Consider the following 14,969-nt stretch of genomic DNA (forward strand, 5'->3'; position numbering starts at 1 on the left):
GGATATCAAGTGATATCGCACATGATATCATCGGATATCAAGTATATCCTTATATCACTTGATATAAGTGCTAATGTGAACATACTATTATGTTGTCTGTATTGTAATCATTATATCACTTGATGTCATTTTCCCAGTGAAAAATAAACCCAGATAAATTACCATCTGTCAAACTTTGAAATGGGCCGCAGTTTTTGTTAAATTTAACTACTAGACAAATAATAACTGCTCGACTGTCAGATTTTAACTAAAACTTATAAAAATTCGTGAGATGGTCCACGGCCTAAAGTTCCGAATCAACGAAAAATTTTCATTAGGAATTCCATGCGGAAATCATGATGAATTCCGAATAAATTCCAACTCCAGTGCCGCAGCCTATTCCGAATTAATTTCGCCCTCAACTGGTAGATTCGGAAATCTATCGGAATTGTTTGAGAAGATGCGGAATGAATTGTCAATTCGTTTTCTCCTTATTTTTTCTCTTTTTTTTGTTTTCGTGCTGATTTTCAGTTCATTTCAAAATAAAAATTTAATACAACTGATACATATAAATTCAAATCTTCAAGTTTTTCGGATATATAACTAGTGAAAAACAGTTCTCTAAGAATTCCAGCATAAACTGTTGAAATTCGCTGAAAATGAACAAAAAGTCCTACCTTAGTCGACATCATCCATTCCTCTAGCTTGAGAATAAAATGGCGTAAATCGCCTAACTCTTACACTAACACATTCATAAAATGAGCGATAACTCAATGACATTTATAATGTCCAATCCAAGCGATCAATCGGGTTGATCGAGCACCCAACTCAGACGAAAATTCGAGCACCAAACCGATCGAGCTCTGAAAAATGGAGCAATCGAGTAAGAATTCATTGCTCATTCCGTCATTTCGATAATATGGGGAAGTTATGTTTGAGAGTTCGTTAGTTATGTTTAGACATAGAAAAAAAAATCTAATTTCAGATCTTTAGTAAAAATTTCTTCTGTGTAATTCGGTTTTTGAAACTTTCAGTTATGGAGAATACCACAATAAAACATTGTCAAACGAAGTAAGTTTTTCTCGGAGATTTTCATACGTTCTCTGTATTGCAGCAACCTCTTGATATCATTATACCTTCAGTGCAAAATAAATTCAAATAACTTTTTATCCATCGAACTTCGAAATGGGCCGCAGTTTTGGTTAAATTTAACTACTCGATCAAAAAAAAACTGCTCGAATGTGCAATTTTAACTAAAAGGTCAAATAACTCGCCGAATGGTTTACGGCCTCAATATGGGTAGCATGACACATAAAAATTCAAAAGAATGTTTGGCTATATGTTTTCAAAAATGAGAAGTACTAATGGTGGCAGTTTACAGTTTTATTTATTACTTTCAGACATTGTGTCATGTATTCAAATCTTGTTTGGTATTTACCACCACAAATGACACTGGTGTCAGCGAATTTTCGGTTGATTTTTTTTTCATTGAGTGGTTTCTAGGTCGTCCGGTGGGGCGTCCAATTCTCCCGATGCATGTACTTTAGCATGCCGATCGAGGGTACTTTTGCGTGTGTAGCTTCGTCCGCAGATCTGACAATCGTATCGTATATCGCTGGTATGGATGAGCCGATGAACCCGCAAGACTTCCTTGGTGAAAAAACCTTTATCACAAATGTCACATTTGAATGGCCGTTTCTCGTGAACGGTATCCCTGTGCTCTTCGAATTCGCTCTGGGAGGAAAAATGTATATCACAATCAGCGCATTTCCGAGCATGTACCTTACTGTGGGAGTTGAGTCTGGTTTTTGTGATGAATCGTGCTCCGCATACACCACACTCGAATGGTTTTTTGTCCTGATCAAGGTGCACTCTACGGTGAATTGTGAGGTAGCTACTTGAACTGTAGGATAAACCGCAGATATCGCATTTAAATGGCCTTTCGCCGGTATGACTTCGTATATGTTGGGTAAGCAAAGAGTTCACCCTAAACGATTTGTCACAAATGTTGCACTGAAAAGGACGTTTTTCATTGTGGCTTCTCATGTGTATCTTGAGCTGAACACTAAGGGCAAATTCTTTCTCACAAATGCTACATTTGAAGGGACGTTCGGTCTTATGGACACTACTGTGGTAACGCAACGAACCAGGGGTTGTGAATGTTTTGCCACATATGTCGCATTTATGTGGCCTATCTCCGGTGTGGGTTATCATGTGAAGCTTGAGCCTTTGATTAGTATTAACCTCTTTTTCACAAATATCACACTTGTATCTTTTTTCGACCGCGTGCTTTTCCGAATGAACTTTCAAATAATACTCGTCGGTGAAACCTCTTTCACACGTAACACATTGGTACGGCCATTCGCCCGTGTGCATTCTCCTGTGTCTAATGAGAAGTGTACTTTCTGAATAGCTCTCATCGCAGATGTCACATTTGTACAACTGTTCGTCGCCATCTATCCGCATATGCAACTTAAGGCTTTCTGTTTCGGTAAAAGTATTATCACACATTTTGTATTCTACGGTTTCCTCGAAGTGACCAGTCTTGTGCTGTTCCAAAGCACTTGGTTCGTCAAAATCTTTTCCGTTGAAGTAAAGCCTACTGTCATACTTATCTTCATCCGGAGAGCTGTAATAATAATATTGTTATTGTAAATGATATCAACTATCTTCTACTGAAATTTAGAACTCGTATCTCATAGTATTGATTGCATCGTATTATATCTGAAAAGATTCACCTGGCATCCTTAGCTGGCTGTTGTTCATGCTTCAGCAGATGTTCATCGAACTTCCCCTTCTCGAAGAAAACCATCTCACAGGCAGTGCAGTTGATAGCGGAGGGATGACTGGAATGCTGCTTCAGATGCCGAGTCAGGTGATTACTTCTCGAGAAGTTCCGATTGCAGATCTTGCACTGGTGCGGTTTGTAGCCGGCATGAACATTCAGGTGCTTTCCCAGATTCCGTCTTGTGTGGAAGGACTTTTCACAGAATGAACATTCATACGGTTTTTCCCGGTGAGCTGAGACCTGGTGCGTCTGAAGATCGATTCGACTAGGAAACGGTGAACCACACAGGGAGCAGTTGTACAATCGTACCCTGTTTTCTCGGAGACTACTTCCCGAAACAGTTTGCTTTCTTTTGGTGTATTTCTTACTGGGATGGCTGAAAATAATCCACACGTCAAAAACGCTTCACTTTTTATGCAACGAGTTTCAATGAAACAAGACCAAAATATATATGACGTGATTACCTTCGCTTTGCAAAATTGTTACTATTATGCGGTTCAGTTTGACAACGCTGAACGTTGCCTTCTTTCGATCCCTCGTCGGTGTTACTTTCAGTTGAGGCTTCGAAGCTACTTTCATCAGCAATGCTGAAGTTTAAATCAGGAGGCTCAACTTTCAACTTCACTTCGGTACTGTACGCAATGCAGTCGTTTTTAGCCGGAATCATCGAACAAATCGTGCTGTCTCCGTTAAATACTGCATTGTGACTTTTCGAGAACATTTCTTGCGGATTTCCTACATTCATGGTTAGTTCCAGATCGGGCTGTTCGGTTTCCTCTTTGATTTGAATTAATTCGTCCATATTGTTCAGCCTCAATTGAGTGATTTTCCTAGAGTTACAGAAAACATCCCCACAAGCAAAATTGCAACAAGAATTGAAATTCTCACTTCATGTAGATTGCAGAAGTATAATATTTTCAATATCTAATTAAATTTTTTGAGCCGACAACATTTGGAACAACAGAAATCTCGATGAACATTACGAAATGTCGTGTCTGTTAATGGCAACTTCTCTTTGATAACAATATGTTTCAATTATAACAGTGCAATCCTATATTTTTTCATAATATCTTCAAAACATATCTAAGGACGATAGTTTGCGTCATCATGTTGTTGTGTTAAAAGTATAAAGCGAATGAGTGCGGCTGAGAGAAAATAATCGGTAAATAAATCTATCATTTGCAGACAGAACCTTTTCAGATGCTTTTCGGTAAATATTACACTGAAAGAAAACGCCAGCCGCATTTTGAATGAAACTTCATTCAATGCGATAAATAACTGAGAATTCCGACTATTGGTACATTGTGGCAAAACTGAAATGTAGAGGCGCCCGCTGGAAAAATATGGCTGGCAGACATTCTGGTGACCGACTGCCTTACCGCTGCCAGATATACAACTCAAACGATACAACCTTATCCACCAGGATTTTTCCATATTGAAATCTTTGACATTTTCAGCGAAGGTGAGAAGATGAAAACGCTCGGCTAGCTAAGATACAGGCGACTTTGTTTTGTCAAATTGGATTTGACAACCGTCACTGAATCAATTTTGGTAGCCGTCTGGTGGCCATGGCTGCCCAGGTAGCCAAAACGATATGCGGGTACTTGTTTAGAGATGATACTTTCAGCAAGAGCTGTCAAATCGGTAGGAAAATTTCTAATTACTCCATTTCTTCATCGATTTCTTATGAAAACGGGCAAATTCATTTGAAAAATCATAATAGGAGTTGAAGAAAATGTTTTTACTCTGACGTGGTAATGTTGCTCTTAGTTCATTTTGGGAAATCTACCGTTTATTCAGAATAGAGCATTAAACTTGGTTTGATACCATTTTTCAAATGCCTGGAAATAACAAATAAAGTATTTAAAATAAACTAACCTTACCCAATTTCACAAATTTGTGAAGATTTTCCATATATAATCGTAGTTTACACTAAAAAAAGTAGTAGTAATCACTTTAAAATCGATTTTCTTCTTCTCCGAGTGTACTTTTATTGCTGATATCATATTTGTACCATTAAATAAACGATAAAAATGTTGCAAATCACTACTGCCGATATGAAAATTTCCGAAAGAATCCTCCTTTTCTTGGTTTTTCATTGGCAGGTGTCGTTACCGGTAAATCAGCTTGGCGACAATGTGTCAATTGAATGATAGAACCAAATACAAATATTTTGTATTTGATAGAACAATCTGCATGATCATATGATCAATATTCGGTGAGTTTTACTTCTTATATGTGTGATTATCATTCATATATTATATGGTTGTCAGTTACGTTTGAAATGTTAGTGAACTGTGTGTTAATCATCATGAATCAGACTGAATGTATGTTACGCATTGTCATTTAATCCCTGAGAAGAGTTTATTCTTAGGGCATATTCAGTAGTGTTCTAGTTCTAGATGCAAAATTTATGTCAGTTTTAAAATTTAAATCTAGAAATTATAACAAAATAACCCTAGCAACCAGAAGTTCCACAATTACTTAAAAAGTCAACTTTCTTGCTGCTTAAAAGTACAAGCGCAACTTTTGAGAACTTGAAAGTACAGATCAAGTTCCGCGTGAACTTTCTAGCTGCTTAAGAAAACACGTGGCAATTTTTGACAGTTCGAATTACAGAACAAGCACAGACTAACAGACAGGACACTCAAATTAGATACTTCAATCATTATAACGGTCATTTCGAATATTCCTTTATTTGGGACAGTACTCACATGTGTCATGATGGCGCCACGTTACCCTATCAAAAACATCCTGTCTGTCATCTAGACTGTGTTTATTTTTTTCATTTACCAACAGAGTTGCCATTCATACAGAATTACCTATAATGTATTGATTTGTATACGTCCATGCGAATTTCATGCAGGATACAGATTTAATACATATTGCCAAAACTATATACATAATTGTGCCTACTTCTCATCCTCCAACGCAAGACAAAATCGAACCCGTTTTGTTACAATATTTACTTGCTTCTGGTCTGCCGCCACTTAATTTCGGGTGATAACTACCAACACAATAAAAAATAGTCTAGATGAACAACGTTGAGTCAAATAAATGGTTACCTTCCAACATCGCGAAAAAGTTAAATATATTATCAACGTAATCCAATAATTTATTGTAACGATTCATTTTCAAATATTTTGATGAAATCAGGCATCACTGCAAGCAGCTGATCGGTGTTGACAAACGAGGGGAAATCAACTAGTAAAAAAACTTTTACGTAACACAAGGGGTGTACCGATAGTAAATAGTTCGCGCAGTACAATATAGGTGGAGCTAGTGCATAACGAAAAATTTTTTTTATAAGAATTTACTCATACTGTCATGTCTGTTAGTCTGTGGAACAAGTTTCGCGTGAACTTTCTCGCTGCTTAAGAGTGCACGTGGTACTTTTAGCAACTTGAAAGTACAGAACAAGCTCCGCGTGAACTTTTTCGCTGCATAGAAGCTGAACAATGTATTCTAGAAGCAACTTTCAAGTGTGGATAATTACTTAAAAAATGGGCTGCTTAGAATGCTATTGATTAACTTTGAGAGCTGATTAAGCCAAATCAGTCCCTTTTATCCGAACTTTGGTTAGTTGGGCAATTTCTGCTTTAGGAAAACAATTATTGTGGCCAATTCTAGGATTGTATATTGCCCCCCTGATTAAATAAATTCAAAACCTCTTTGAATCCGTATATCGGATCAATTATATTTTATTTGTATCTACTATCTTAAACAATCAGTTTGATAATAGGAAACTTGGTCCGACCTCCGACCCATATATTTAATAGAAAATCGAGCCAAAGAACTGAATTGAAATGAATGACGAGACTTAGATTTCATCAGTAGAATGAAACATGATTAAAATTTGACAAGAAAGTTTTCATTCTACCATGGAGCTACTGCATACTCTTGGAATGGAACAAATCTGAGTTTTTTTTTCCTTTTACAAGCGTCTTTTTCCGGGATTGCTATGGAGATGGAAAACAACAAATCTCTTTAACTATATTGCAATGAAGAACTTGATCATCTGCATACTTTGCTGCAGATTTTTAGTGTACCAGTCAATCATGTTCTTACTATCAATCAATTTTATTGTAAATAAAAATATTATTTCAAATAATCGTGGAAATTTATTTTAAAATCATTACTTTTACAGACAATAAATAACAAAAATAATTCAAAGCGCTGGACCGACGACACGACCAGGCACTCCGAAGAAAAATCAGCATTAAAACTGTTCACTAACGATTCACCGCCAGTTACCACAAATCTAGCGACCCCTTGTAAATGATTAAAAAAATCTTCTCGAGCAACACTGTTTAAGTTGCTATGGATTAGTTACCAAGGAACCATAAAACAAATAAACATGTTTTGAAAGCGGTGGAATAATTCTATTAGTGTTAAACTTTGTCCAAATTAAGCAGAAATGCATTTAAATGAACTCGATTTTCGGAATTTAATCGAAACTATGGATGAAACCAACGAACGAGGACAATGATCTGCTTCCAGCGATTCATCCGTACACTTCAACTGCTAGCTTTTCTGGGCAGTAGGATTCGGTGTAATATGCCGGTGTCAAAATTGTTTTGTGTCGGTTGATTGCGCAGCAATGGCAACAGTATTTCACCTTGTTGGCCACTATTCGAGGATTACTAGTGGAATTCCACAAGAAATCATTTTATCGTACGTTATGCAGGTACCGCAGAGCACTAGCCTCGCTCAGCTCGTTGTCGGTCATTTCCATGTCTTCCTTCTCACACAACGGTTTCAAGTCAAGACCTGAATTTTTAACTTGGCTTTATAAAAGACATAACTCATACTCCTAAATTTTTACATTCTGCTCGAGTCAGGTAAATCCATTAAAATGTTCCGTAATATAATAACCGATCTGAAATTTATTTTGTTTACATTCATCTTGCCTTCGATATGCATTAACCAAGGTTACGGTGACTGTTATTCAAAATCAATAAATATGTCAACTTGTGCTGCCAGTTTAAAAAAATTCACTAGCGTTTTTGATTTGACATTTCCAGTTACTGAGGGGTAGTTAAATTTACGATTCAGTTTTGATAGACGAGTGGCAGGTCGTGTCGTCGGCTGGACGCTTTTACTTTATCCAAATTTAACTTTTCTGGCTTCTTAAATGAATTTATTGTGAAATCGTTTGGAAAGGTTATAAAGGTTTTCAACAGTAATATAATTTGCATTTGAATGGATACGGAAAAGTCGTGTATCTCACAGCAAACGATATTTTATATGATACTTTCAACTATAAAGTTTTCTTAAATTTTCTTATATTAATAAATCATTGTATTTTTCATTTAACCAACCAATTCCACAACGGAAAAGTGTGATTCTCAATCGGAATTATTCGGTTAAATAAAATTTATTGTATTTTGATGACAACATATATTTTTCACTGTGCAATATGTTTTCTTATTGGCATCTGCTGCTAAATCTCGGTTGATTTTTCAATAGGGCGTATAAGCAAGTGACAGTTTCTCTTTAATCACTCTCTCTTTCGATTATTGTGATGTGATTAAAAAGATTTTCTTTGATATCACTATTCTGTTTGAAAGTCGAAAGTTTCGGGTATCATTTCATGCAAAGAGTTGAGTGATAAACGTGGAATCCGCTAGGTAATTAATAGAAGAGGAAGTAAACAAAGAGAAACTGTCACTTGCTTATACGCCCTGATGAAAAATCAACCGAGAGATGACAAATTCAAACCTTTGAAGTCTGAGGTTGTTTTTCGTGATGTCGGAACTGTCGACTATAGATAAGTTTGGTAGTTAATTATCGAGCGTGAATTCTAGTGACTAGTAAAGATATTGTGAACCGAAATGAATGAAACTGTTAAAATAAAATCAGAAGCGGACGAGGCGTCCGCAGAGCCAGCAATTCTCACTACGGAACTCGCAGCAATACTTCCGGCCTGTAGGAGTGAAAATTCAATTCAAGATGATATGTTATGTCCTCGAATCGAACAGGATTATAGTGCCAGTTGGGCAAAAGAATGGTAAGCTAATTAACAATATTCCACGAGTTTTGAAGAAATTTGAAATAAAAGGCTTTCGAATTTGGAATTAAAGCAACGTTACTGAATGCCTAATTAATCATTTTTCAAAATATCATATTGTGACCAATCTACCTGATTGTAAATGTTTCTAGCATTCCACTAGAGTCAGATGAAATTGAAATGAAACTGGAAATTGAGGCACCTACTGTAAGCATAGACAGTCCAGAAGAAGATGTCTTTGGGAACAAAGCAGACAAAAATGCTGGGGATGTTGGTGGAAGGACGAAAAAAGGTGCTGCCAAACGTCGTCTTCAGACCAAACAGAGTGCCGCGGACAACAAGCTAAGGTAGGTTGCCTAACTATCACGGTATTTGCTTCGGGTTGAAATTCATTATGTTCATTCCGGTGCGTGAACCCGTAGACAATTTTGCCACGACCTAGCAATATTTCGATATATGGATGCTTGTCAAAAATTCTGGTTGATATATTTAACTGTGGTAAACATACGAAGTTCGTGAAATATAACGTCTAGTGTACTATTCTCTTCTTGTTGCAGCAGTGCACCTGTCATACAGCATAAAGTCGATACCGTGCCCTCCAAGATCGATGCAGGTGCACCAAAAAATCGACCACACAAATGTGACATTTGTGACAGAAGGTACTGCTCAATAAATTATCTCGAGAAACACGTTCGTGGACACGTGGATGGATCAGTCGTTAGTTGTAACATCTGTGGTAAGGATTTCAACGGGAAATATGCAGCCGAACAACACGAGCGCCGCCATATGACCGAGCGACCGTACAAATGCGACATCTGTGGAAAAACGTTTGTGAACAAATATTATCTTCGGTTCCACATGCGCATCCACAACAACGACCTTCCACACAAGTGCCACCTTTGTAGTGCCGGATTTTTCGCTAAAGCAACACTAGTCAGGCACATCCGAGCACACACGGGGGAGCGACCTTTCAAGTGTGAAACTTGCGGAAAAAGGTTTGTGGCTGAGCCATACTTTGCCATTCACCTGCGCATGCATGCGGGAAATCCACTCTACAAGTGCGATATTTGTAGTAAGGGTTTCAGCAGTAAGAGTTCACTAAATGTCCACATCAGAACCCATACCGGGGAGCGACCATTTAAATGTGCTGTCTGTGGTAAGGACTTCCAACGTGCGGATATTTTGAAATTTCATGAGCAGCTTCATTATGCAGAGAATCCTCTCGAGTGTGATGTTTGTGGGAAAAAATTTGCAATAATGAGACGATTGGAAAAACATGCGAAAACTCACCTGGACAGTCGACCTTACAAATGTAAGGTTTGTCAGAAAGCGTTCAGTGCTCGATATCTAATGGTACGGCATAGTCAAATTCACACCGACGAGCGTTCGCATAAGTGTGAAACGTGCAACAGGGGCTTCCTATCGGCTTACAAACTTAGAAGACACATGGAAATGCATGCAATGGAAAGCTACGGTAAGAAACCGTTCGAATGTCACATTTGTGGAGCTCAGTTCGCGACAAAGGGTAGTCTTCGGAAGCATGAAAAACAACATTTCGCAAGTTCGGACGATACATAGTACCGATACGGTACAACACCGTTCTTGCAGAACACCGACTGAGCCGATAAGCCGCACCAAAGTGATGTCTGCGATGAGGCGTTCGAACGCCACGCAAGCTAATCCACGGGACGGAATGAAACCTTACAGATGCGAAACATGTGATCTTCAATCTCCCAGGAATGCAGGTCTGAAGAGGCACATGCTCATTCATTCATACAGGCGAATGTGCGATCGAGAGTAGAAAACGATGATATAGAAAACACAATTTTTACCAGGTCATAACGTGTATGTTCTACTTCAATTAACCCACCATAAAAGACAAAATTCGCCTATTATGTTTTTATATCAAAAATAAAATTCTTTCGAAGCAATTTAATAGGAAAATTTTCTCTCAGTCCATGAATATTCAATCTAATAAAAAATGCCTTTCACTTCACAATTGCATAGTCTCATTGAAACATTTGTAAGATTCTATTCTCAGTCGTTACTATTGTGAAGCGAATCTTTGTTCGTTTGAAATTGATTCCTTCAACTATGAGGAGTTTTGGTGCCATATAAAAATACTGAGATTTGTCAGTTACGACACATCCATATATGATGACAGTTCTCGAACCGGAAATGTTCGCCCTAATCCTTCCGCATTTGATCAATATTGTTAGCTTTCAACTAAGCCTAGATTACGAAAGTTACGTCGATGCAAAAAACACGGCTAGTCGGTTAGGTTATTTTTACCATTACGTCTCCCGAAACGGAAGTGACAGCAATTGAATATTCGAACTTGATCAATGGCCCAATAGTAAACTTTCAAAAAAGCCTAAGTTTGCAGAAATCGGTTCAGCCATCTCGAAGAAAATTGGGCGATAAAAAAAGTAAACAAAAAACTTCAGGAAGAAACACGAAACTCAGTTTGGCAATCCACCATCTAGTCATTCACTTGTAAGATATCCTGAATAAGTCTCTGCCCCTCCCCATTGTCGATATAATTGGATATAATACAATATAATAAATACATTATAACAGAATATAATATATCTACAGTCTGTTACATAAGAGCGCGGTCACGATCACTCGCGATCGGTAAAGTGGAATGGTGTGATATTTTTTAATGTGGAACACATTTTTGTTTTCTATATAGCGGTGCAAACTAGAAACTCAAGAAAAATACACGTAGAAATGTGGTCAGGTTTTGAACAATTACAGCTCAGTCAATTTTGTATCAATGATTGATATTATGTCACCATTTGATTGGAAATATTTCTACGTATTGATTTGAATGTTCATAGCCATGTATTTTTAATTGTATATCATTGAAATGTTGATTAATAGCTAGCGGTATCCATTTTTTGGCTGCAAAAAATCTCCGGCATACCGGATTTCCCTGCCATAGTCGACGGTTTTGAAGGAGTAAGCGATATATCAAAGGGAAAGCAGCGCTCTGATTGGTCAAAAAAACTACAAGGATCAGCCCCATGGCGTTGTTCGAGCCGTTGATGTGGAACAAGGCAACCAAAATTTCCAATGATTGACATTTTCAATTAATCGTCACACTTTTGAATTCGCAAATGCACAAGAGTCTGCTTATATCCTTATTAGGAGTCAACACCAAACACGCGAACCCAGAATATAGACTCTATTTATCGTGATTTGTATTTGTTTCGTAGCCGACGAAATTACATCAATAGCCCAAATGTATACAATTAAATGTTTGTACATGCTTGCGATACGGATATCGATATTTAAGCTTCTCTTCACCAAGCTTGTGTTCAAGTTTTGTATGCAAGCAGTTATTTTTATAGCGTTTCTCTACCATTACTACCATTTTGCGATTTCGGTTGAAGCGATAAAATATTTCTCATTATCAATCGAGTTCATGTTATATAAATTAGAAATTGGTCTTACGCACTCAAAATTGACCCTGGGGTAGTTGTCAATTTCTCAGGCGAAACGACATAACATGGGATTTCATTTAATCTTGCATGACACAAGATCAGAGCATACCAATAAAAGCTTCAAATCGTTTATGGCACTTTTTATCTTGCTGTGTAGCAACAACCTACCTCTAGCAAGCTACGCATAAGACTGAAACGTTAGCTATAATTTCGCTTCTATTTCTAGATTCGCGTGCTTCCAACAGCTTTGCTTTTGCTTTGATTGACCAATCAGAGCGCTGCTTTCCCTTTGATATATCGCTTACTCCTTCAAAACCGTCGACTATGGCAGGGGAATCCGGTATGCCGGCGATTTTTTGCAAACAAAATAGGACACTGCTAACTATTCATCAACATTTCAATGATATACAATTAAAAATACATGGCTATGTACATTCAAATCAATGCGTAGAAATATTTCCAATTAAATGGTGACATAATATTAATAATTGATACAAAATTGACTGAGCTGTAATTGTTCAAAACCTGACCACATTTCTACGAGTATTTTTCTTGAGTTTCTAGTTTGCACCGCTATATAGAAAACCAAAATGTGTTCCACATTAAAAGTGCCATAAACGATTTGAAGCTTTAATTGGTATGCTCTGATCTTGTGTCATGCAAGATTAAATGAAATCCCATGTTATGTCGTTTCGCCTGAGAAATTGACAACTACCCTAGAGTAAATTTTGAGTGCATAAGACCAATTTCTAATTTATATAACATGAACTCGATTGATAATGAGAAATATTTTATCGCTTCAACCGAAATCGCAAAATGGTAGTAATGGTAGAGAAACGCTATAAAAATAACTGATTGCATACAAAACTTGAATACAAGCTTGGTGAAGAGAAGCTTAAATATCGATATCCGTATCGCAAGCATGTACAAACATTTAATTGTATACATTTGGGCTATTAATGTAATTTCGTCGGCTACGAAACAAATACAAATCACGATAAATAGAGTCTAAATTCTGGGTTCGCGTGTTCGGTGTTGATTCCTAATAAGGATCTAAGCAGACTTTTGTGTATTTGTGGATTCAAAAGTGTGACGATTAATTGAAAATGTCAATCATTGGAAATTTTGGTTGCCTTGTTCCACATCAACGGCTCGAACAACTCCATGATCCTTGTAGTTTTTTATTAGCGCCCCAACACATACAATCAGTTTGTAGTGCCAAGTTTCATTGCCTTCACTGTGGGTAGTGAGCAGGTGCGAATGAATAGGTATAAACATCAACTCGATAACACAAAACTCTCTACGACCATCATGATAAATAAAGGGTGACAGTTGTCATTTGAGTTTTCAATTGTCACCAGCAAGTTAAAATCGATAATTTCAACGGTTTAAAAAGTATTGAAATGTGTTCGAAGTATTAAAAATGAAAACTGAATAAGGGAACAGTTAGTTTATGTTGATTCTGTAATTGATATTTCTGTTACCAAGACTGGTTTACCTTTCATCGATTATCTTGAAGGCCGCTCTCGCATTGAATAGTAAGAGATATTTTGTTACTTCAAGAGATAAACTAACGGTGGTCAAACTGAACTTCGGTAGCAAGAGAAAGGAATGAAGGGCGCAATTGAGGTTTCTATGCCCGGTGAAAAATGAACGGCGACCCTACTGATAAATGGGTGGCCAACACGTTTCCGGATGAAAACAAAACAATATGTAAAAGCGATTCACACGCAGCATCAAGCGACTATCACATGCATGGAACGATTACGGAGCAACAACATTAATTGTAAGCAATTCATATGAAAGGACACTACGTCAAGTTCACGGAACATTTTAACGTCGGATACGTGAGCAATATTCGGCTGAAAATATTCATAAAAATAATCTGGACGTCGACGGAAGTTAATTGATCGTCTGAATCGTGTTTAATGCATGCGTTTCTTGATGAAAACAAACCAATCTCATTTGCATTTGTGGTTGTAAGTGAGCTGTCAGAGAGCCTAATAATGCACCTACAATACTGTAAAATACGATGCAGTACAATACTGTAAAATACAATACGAATTCAAGCGTTAGGTAACGCAAAACTAATTTTACCTGACGCGCTATCTAAATTTCATTATTTGAACCATTCCTAGGAATGAACGATTGTATTTTACACAGGTTCTTATGGGGAACTCATATAATTTCAATTATATTGTAGAATTTTAGGATCTGTTACAAGAACTCTTTATTTGAAAAAGTAAACAAAATGTAATCTCTAAACAAGCAGCGCCTCTACATTTCAAGACAGCGTTATTGTGCCAATACGCATCAAAACAATTTGCGCCATCTATGAAAGAACTTTCGAGCTCGAGTAAATCAATATCCCTACTATATTTTGTTGCACATTTCGCTAGGCGTACATACAGGTAAACACAGATCAAGATTATCGATGAGAGGTTTAAACATTTGTGAGTGTGGTGGTGCAGTTGACAATCTTCGGCAAAATTAGAAAAAAAAAACAAAACAACAGAGATGTATTGCGAAATTGTATTGAATTCCTAAACTCTTAAACTTGACTGGAACTTTCTTTCCGCACACTAATATTTAGTACAAAAGCCACATGTCGTTCACAACAAGGATGCCAGGCAAAATTTTCAAACAGATTTCAAAAAGATCTGACAATCAAGCCGCTCTGCAAAAGTTGCATCATTTGGTTGAGCTAATCAAGTATAAAATGCGCATTAGGCCATCAAAAACA

At 37.2% G+C, this 14,969-nt stretch overlaps 2 protein-coding genes across 4 annotated transcripts; one reads left to right on the forward strand and one right to left on the reverse strand.

Moving 5' to 3' along the window:
* Nucleotides 1–1,353: 1,353 nt before the first annotated feature.
* Nucleotides 1,354–3,801, reverse strand: LOC131425872 (zinc finger protein 883-like). Of its 2 annotated transcripts, XM_058588123.1 has the most exons (4): nt 3,232–3,801; nt 2,718–3,143; nt 1,767–2,608; nt 1,512–1,713 (listed from the first exon to the last, which is right to left on the reverse strand). In XM_058588123.1, the coding sequence occupies exons 1-4, from the start codon at nt 3,567–3,569 to the stop codon at nt 1,658–1,660; spliced, it is 1,662 nt and encodes a 553-aa protein (XP_058444106.1). In that variant the 5' UTR covers nt 3,570–3,801; the 3' UTR covers nt 1,512–1,657. The 2 variants fall into 2 exon arrangements, with proteins under 2 accessions (XP_058444105.1, XP_058444106.1); XM_058588122.1 differs by having other exon boundaries at nt 1,354–2,608; nt 3,232–3,798.
* Nucleotides 3,802–8,483: 4,682 nt separating this feature from the next.
* On the forward strand, nt 8,484–10,699 carry LOC131425875 (zinc finger protein 501-like). Of its 2 annotated transcripts, none has more exons than XM_058588127.1 (3): nt 8,484–8,777; nt 8,930–9,124; nt 9,335–10,699. In XM_058588127.1, the coding sequence occupies exons 1-3, from the start codon at nt 8,602–8,604 to the stop codon at nt 10,353–10,355; spliced, it is 1,392 nt and encodes a 463-aa protein (XP_058444110.1). In that variant the 5' UTR covers nt 8,484–8,601; the 3' UTR covers nt 10,356–10,699. The 2 variants fall into 2 exon arrangements, with proteins under 2 accessions (XP_058444110.1, XP_058444111.1); XM_058588128.1 differs by having other exon boundaries at nt 9,338–10,699.
* Nucleotides 10,700–14,969: the final 4,270 nt, after the last annotated feature.

This window comes from Malaya genurostris, chromosome 1 (assembly GCF_030247185.1).
Source record: "Malaya genurostris strain Urasoe2022 chromosome 1, Malgen_1.1, whole genome shotgun sequence".
Lineage (NCBI taxonomy): Eukaryota > Metazoa > Arthropoda > Insecta > Diptera > Culicidae > Malaya > Malaya genurostris.